Source organism: Homarus americanus, unplaced genomic scaffold (assembly GCF_018991925.1).
Source record: "Homarus americanus isolate GMGI-L3 unplaced genomic scaffold, GMGI_Hamer_2.0 scaffold50924, whole genome shotgun sequence".
NCBI lineage: Eukaryota > Metazoa > Arthropoda > Malacostraca > Decapoda > Nephropidae > Homarus > Homarus americanus.
In genome coordinates, this window is record NW_024718094.1 from 3,463,253 (window position 1) to 3,470,667 (window position 7,415).

The 7,415-nt window shown below is 42.1% G+C and overlaps 1 protein-coding gene across 1 annotated transcript in view; it reads right to left on the minus strand.

The window, feature by feature from the left end:
• LOC121859125 (polypeptide N-acetylgalactosaminyltransferase 5-like) overlaps positions 1–6,221 on the minus strand; it is a 63,234-nt gene extending 57,013 nt beyond the window's left edge. The window contains 1 exon segment of the mRNA XM_042355830.1: positions 5,391–6,221. Within this exon segment, the coding sequence (XP_042211764.1) occupies positions 5,391–5,495 (105 nt within the window). The 5' untranslated portion in view covers positions 5,496–6,221.
• Between the last annotated feature and the right edge of the window lie 1,194 nt (positions 6,222–7,415).

Genomic DNA, 7,415 nt, shown 5'->3' on the forward strand with positions numbered 1-7,415 from the left:
ACAGGTGTTTCTAAGGTACAAGGTTAACTAAAAAATAATTACATATTTGGGCATGACTTCACTATCTAGGTTAGGTAAGGCTGATTGGATTAAGTTAGGCTGATTGAGTTAAATTAGATTAATAGGATAAGGTTAACCCATTTAGGTTAGCTTAAAGCATTTGGATTATGGTAAGTCATCTGGGTCTGAATATTATGCAAGTTAGGTTAAATGAGTTAGGTTATGTTAATTAACTTAGGTTAGGTTAATTTGGTTATCTTGTCAAGCTTGATCACAAACATACGCATTTCGGTGTCCCAAATTAACATATTTTTGTTCAAACACCTACGATTAGTTTGGTGAGATGCTGTTATACAATCACTCCAATATCTGCGTTTCACTACCAGTTTCTGATCCATTCTAAATCCATTTGCATATCCTGCACCAACTCTCTGCTTCCCAAACGCTCGCCTCTGACCACCATCACCCGGTAGGTTAATACACACCGAGATTAATAGTGAGTAACTTGTTCAACTACCAGACGTTTCCAGCCCACAGCACAAGGCTGTCTTGGCCCCAACTTAACCTAACCGTAATGAATCATCCTCAATTAATACAATAAACTACATCGTTCCTTTACTGTGTTTTATTATATCAATGTATTTATAAACAATATATATATATATATATATATATATATATATATATATATATATATATATATATATATATATATATATATATATATATATATATTATGATGAAAAAATACACTTCTGAGCGGGCAGTGTTATAATTAGCTAATTATCTAAATCAAGGGCTGATAATTTTTTGTTAGTCTGTCATAGTTAATAAATGTTTTTTTAACTAATATCTGTTGTTGTATTCCCATAGTGTGAGGTAATTCTATTTGGACGAGAATATTACGTGTCATTTTTGCTTGTCATTTATATCCAACACAATGTTCAGAAATATGAAGTTGCTAAATCGGTTTATATTTTTCACGGGGTTTTGAAATAAATCCCTGTTAGACACATACTGTACCCCATAACGATATGAAATACATTGTTATTCATGGCGTTAGATTCTTGTTTATTTATTTATTTATTTATTTATAAAAATCTCCAACAGCAATAAGACCGGTTGTTGTTAATGTGTTGATTCTCTCTACGCGAAGATGTGTCTCATTATAAGATGTGTCTCATTATATTTTACGGTGGCCTGGAGGATATTCAATTGAACCCTTCATTAAAAGATCTTATATCTAAAACACACATAGATCCTCCAGTACACGTAAGGATGGCGAGGGATGAAGCCGTAACACAAAACCCAGAAAAATACACCCCAGTGAACTCCTGCTTAGCGTGCTGCTCGACCCGCGCCCTCGGTAAACAGATGAAGATTACAAAGGGAATTTTTTTTAAGACCAAATGAAGAAAAAAACCTCACCGATTCTTAACCAACTTCCAATATTCATATATTCTCTAAGATCGGTTAATTTATGTTTGGTGTAGTGCGGTTTTTCCCAGACGTTGTTGGGCTCATACCTTAAATTTTACGCTGGCAATACCTAGCATCAGCGAGTGGTACATTTAGCGAAGTTGTTACCATGGCGGACGACCTTCACTGAGCAACAACACGCGATCCACGAGTTCAATATTTACTTCTGTTCTAGTATTCGCCAGCTGAATTTCTACGTTTGTGCTTCCTTCTGCTGAGAACTAAGTAAATTACGCGTGAAAATGAGAACCTTGAAGCGGGAAAAGAGTGAATAATGCTGATTCGCTGTTCGCATCTCCGCACAACGAGTTTTCCTTGCAAGTGAAGATGAAAGGAGACACTTAAACTGTCGAACTTAAAAACAAAACACAAACTTACAAACAAACCATCAAAATTGTACCACCAAGAAAACTACCTCAGCTACATACGTTCCCTTACCTATCAGTTTCAAGAGAAAATATGAAGTTACAGAATTTACGTCAACTTTGTCTCCGAACTACAGTGTAAAGTTCGCATATATTCTCGGTAAAAATATCGAGAGTAATTTTGGAAATTACTTATGAGTTTAGGTCTTAAGTGAACTGTGTGTATCTTTAGATCTTTAACTTAACGTGGGATATATATGTACCTCCCACAGCCCTAGGGTAACTGTTAACCGTTATCTGTTGACTGTTTTGACATTTTCTTCGGATATCGGATATCTGTTGATCGTTAAGATATCTGTTGACCGTTGGGATTTCTGTTGACCGTTGGGATATCTGTTGACCGTTGGGATATCTGTTGACCATTGGGATATGTGCTGACCGTTATATGATGACTGCTAGGATACCTGTTGATGCATATACCACGGCACTAACCCTTTCTCTTCGATGTGCCATCATCACGGGCTGCACCTCCCACAGAGCTGAGGAGAGAGAGCCAGGTCGAGGGCGCTATTTCAGTGATCCCAGACGAGGTAAGGGGGCGTGTAGGAGAGCTCAGATACAACACCAAAATAAACCTAACGTGTTGGGACTGACTTGTTTGCCTCGGGTTTATTCCCTCATCTGATCAAATTATTATTTTTTTTTTACGAGATCGAATTTCCTCTTGGATGATAATATTATGTGAAACATTTATAAAAAATGAAAAAAACATTGGTCTGTGGGGAAGAGTTAATATTCGTGAGTGATTTTTATTGGCCAAAAATATTTCACGGAAACTTTTTTTTTTAAGCCCGGGCTGTTTTGAACCACGACCGACGCTGAGCAAATACCTCAAATTTTTCCAATAATTCCCGAAAGGCAACTTCTTTTTTTTTACTATTTTTTTTAATCTTCTTTTGTACTCGAGTTACTTTATAAACAGTATATATATTCATAAGAGGAATAATACGCAACCATACTTAAGTCTTAAATGAGATAAATTCGAGCCTGATAATCCGACTTGGATGAACTAATGTATCTACATTCTACAGTATTACATAAATGTTATTTTGTATACATAACATATTTTCTAAGTCATTTCCTCCTCAAATCAAATTATTTCTTCTCAGACTTTTACTTAGCGAGTTATTATTATTATTAAGTTGATATTTTTGTCCAGTATCGGTTATTCTTGTACCAGACTCCATCACAAAACAAACTTCATCAGATACTAATCCTCTAAACAAAAAAATACTTCCAGGTACATATTTGTGCTTTTATAAGTATAAGATTATTTCAGATATATTATTCCCTCTCATGTATAAATTAGATGATTTAACTTCAATATAAAAAAGGAAATTATTCAAGCCTATTGATTTAATGCGTTCTGAAGTCCTTGTGTGTTGACGCTGCGCTGCTCTGCTCTCTCGTGTGTGTGTGTGTGTGTGTGTGTTCTAGCCTGGCCACAGTGGTTTGCAGAGCTGCCGGTGGCCCAGTGTAGTGGCCCTTGGGGTGGCCACACAACCAATATCTCTCCCCCACACCACATTAATCTCAGGCCATGAAATTAATCAGCTGACGGAAGGAAGAAGAGGAGAGGGGAGGGCACAAGGAAGAGGAGGATTACATCTTCCTTCCCAATCCCCTTTCCATTCCCTTCATCTACCATCTTCCTCACATCCATCATCCCTTCCCACCTGTCTTCCCTACCCCTCCTTCACCTCATCTACCTATTCCCACCATCCTCCCTCCATCTCCTATCTCCACTATCCTCCCTCACCTACCCATCTCCACCATCCTCCCTCCCTCATCTCCCTATCTCCTCCACTCCTCCCCTCACTCCTTCCCCTCATCTACCTACCTCCACCATCCTCCACGCACCCCCATCATCTCCCCAATTAATCATATCTTTCTCTCAAAATTCATAATCTTTCCGGCGTCTTTTTGGGTGAATGGTTTGATTAAGTCTGAGGAATAAAATATGACCAAACTTTCTCACGAGGAGCGTCCAAAACTCCGGCTCGTAATGGATTCTCATGGGTTCAGTCTCTCAGTCGGTATTTACAGCTGGGAAAAGTACAGAAAATATGCCATACTGTATGTGTGTGTGGGAGGGAATGTCCGTGGTTGTGTGTGTGTGTAGGGGGGGAAGCTGTGTGTGGGGGGGAGGCTGTGTGTGGGGGGAGGGTGTGTGTGTGGGGGAGGGTGTGTGTGGGGGGGAGGGTGTGTGTGTGGGGGGAGGGTGTGTGGGGGGAGGGTGTGGGGGGAGGGTGTGTGTGTGGGGGGAGGGTGTGTGTGTGGGGGGAGGGTGTGTGTGGGGAGGGTGTGTGTGTGGGGAGGGTGTGTGGGTGTGTGGGGGAGGGTGTGTGTGTGGGGGGAGGGTGTGTGTGTGTGTGTGGGGGGGAGGGTGTGTGTGTGGGGGGGGTGTGTGTGGGGGAGGTGTGTGTGTGTGGGGGGAAGGTGTGTGTGTGTGGGGGGTGTGTGTGTGTGGGGGAGGGTGTGTGTGTGTGGGGGGGAGGGTGTGTGTGTGTGTGGGGGGGGGGTGTGTGTGTGGGGGGGGTGTGTGTGTGGGGGGAGGGTGTGTGTGTGGGGGGGGGGGTGTGTGTGGGGGGTGTGTGTGGGGGGGAGGGTGTGTGGGGGGGGGTGTGTGTGTGGGGGGAGGTGTGTGTGTGGGGAGGGTGTGTGTGTGGGGGAGGGTGTGTGTGTGTGTGTGGGGAGGTGTGTGTGGGGGGGGGTGTGGTGTGGGGGGTGGGTGTGTGTGTGTGTGGGGGAGGGTGTGTGTGGAGGTGTGTGGGGGAGGGTGTGTGTGTGGGGGGGTGTGTGTGGGGGAGGTGTGTGTGTGTGTGTGTGGTGGAGTGTGTGTTTAGTGAGGGCAGTGTGTGTGGGGGAGAATGTGTGTTTAGTGAGGGGCAGTGTGTGGGGGGGCGGATGTGCGTAGACGTGTGTGTATGTGTAGGTGAATATATTCCAAAGCCTAGTAATGTAACGTAGATCATACCATATAATCTGGTCAAGATGGCTAAGAACCAGCTGAGTACGAGACATGTTGGCTATTATACGAGACATGTTGGCTATTTTACGAGACATGTTGGCTATTATACGAGACAAGTTGGCTATTATACGGAACAAGTTGGCTACTATACGAGACATGTTGGCTAGTTTACGACACAAGTTGGCTATTTTACGAGACATGTTGGCTATTTTACGAATCAAGCTGGCTCTTTTACGAGATAAGTTGAATATTTTACGAGACGGGGGGCTATTTTACAAGAAACGATAACTATTTAAAAAGACATGGGCTATTTTTACTAGACATAAGAAGCTATTTTTACTAGACATGAGAGCTATTTTTACTAGACATGAGCTATTTTCACTAGAGATGAGAGCTATTTTACTAGAGATTATCTAAAAGTTATTGACCCAACAAAGACTCGATACCATAACAGACTGACGTTAAAATAAAGAGACTCCGATGACGTAAACAGACAGACAGACAGACAGACTTACCGCTAAATCTACATCCTCATTATCCGGGTGATGGTTTCTGATGGCCCGGCCCTTGTGGTGGTCGGCCCGGCCATCTCCCACCGTGGCCGCCTCCAGCGCCCACATCCCCAACCGGAGCCCGTGGAACAGTCGCTATAGTACATAATCACTGCGACATCCATCAAAACCACAGAGATGTCACCAACACGATCTTACACGTGTGGACCCGAAGTCTCGACGTGCGAAACATTGTGGTGGTTGTGGTAGAAGGCTTGGTGGTTGTAGGAGGTTTGGTGGTGGTAGTAGTAATAGTAGGGGTAGTTGTAGAAGGGGGGGTTGTTGGTGGTGGTGGGTTTTAGTGAATCAGGTGATGATGTTGCCGCGTGGTAGGGATTGTGGTAGCAGTGGTAGAGGGAAGATGGTTTTAGTAGTAGTGGTGGTGGTGTCACGTGATAAAGATGTCGTTAATGGTGGTGATAATGGGGACGACACTTAATGGTAGGAATTGTGGTCGTTAGTTGTAGTAGTTATGAGAATTGTGATAATAATAAGATTTATTTAGTCATTAACCACAAAAGACGTCTAACCACTGACAGGTAAAACTCAGGTGAATGCAAGGCCAAAAATAAAGTCCAGAATATCGAGACTTTTCAGCTGGACTTTGGACTTAAGGCTTAAAAAAAAGGTAAAATGTGGGGGTGAGGACAGGTGTGTGCGAGGACAGGTGTGAAGGGGTGGGTTAAGAACAGGTGTGAGGGGTCAGGTGAGAACAGGTGTGAGGGGGACAGGTGAGAACAGGTATGGGAGGGAAAGCTAGAGCGGCCACATGGTCACCTGTCGCGCCGTCATCACCAACACCTGTAAGGGAGAGAGGAAAACCATTGTGATTATTACTGAATAAACACAAAACACACACACACACACACACACACACACACGCACACACACACACACACACACACCAAAACCACTTCCCTAATTAATAAACTACACAGCCCTCACCTTCCTCACCGAGAGCATATTAAAACACAACAAACACACTAGCATACACAAACAGTCAATATCTATACAACATTAAACTCAACGAAAAAAAAATAGTGTTGCGTGTTTCCTGAGTTTGTGTTGAACGAGGTAAATTTTTTAGAACACAACACAGTCACCAGCAACACTCTATCCTGTACCATGTGGAGTTAGGGTATGTATTCTTTATGTTGTTTTTGTGGTTTGGTTAGATCAATCTCTGATAGAGTATATCTTATGTTAAGCAATCGTTATGAATTCTTTATTAATGTATACATAATCCATCATGCCTATGTATCCTTCATATTATACATTTATTTTATCGTCTTTCAAACCTTTCATACAGTCATACAAATTAAAAAAAAATAATATATTTTCCAGGATGAATAAGTCAAAATGTATATAAAAATCATTTATAGTCAAGAGTCAGTCTAGGATATCAATCACCGTCAATATCAATCACCGTCAGTATCAATCACCGTCAATATCAATCACCATGAGTAGCAATCACCAGCAGTATGAATCAACAAAAAATATGAATCACCCTCATTATCAATCACAACCAGTATCAATCATCCACCACCAACATCAATCACCACCGGGAAGTCGGTCGGTCGGTCGGGGAAAAGAACCATGAAGCCATGGCCCCATCATCATCATCATCATCATAATAAACAATACAATTCATAATAACAACAACAACAATGACGAACAATAACAACAATGCCAATAAAAAACGAACAACAACAACAACACAATAACTATTACCAAAACATAAAAAATAACACCCCTGTTTTTCTACCAATAAAAACATAACAAAAATAACGACGTGTGGGCTAATGACTCCCCCCCCCTCCCCTCCACACAATTCTACACTTTAAAGAGCTGGCAAACTTTTCATGGCCTCTATCACAACTCATCAAACTTTTGATTGGCCAATCATGTCGAAATTGGGAGGAGGAGGAACCAGAAGACTATACACACACACACACACACACACACACACACACACACACACACACACAC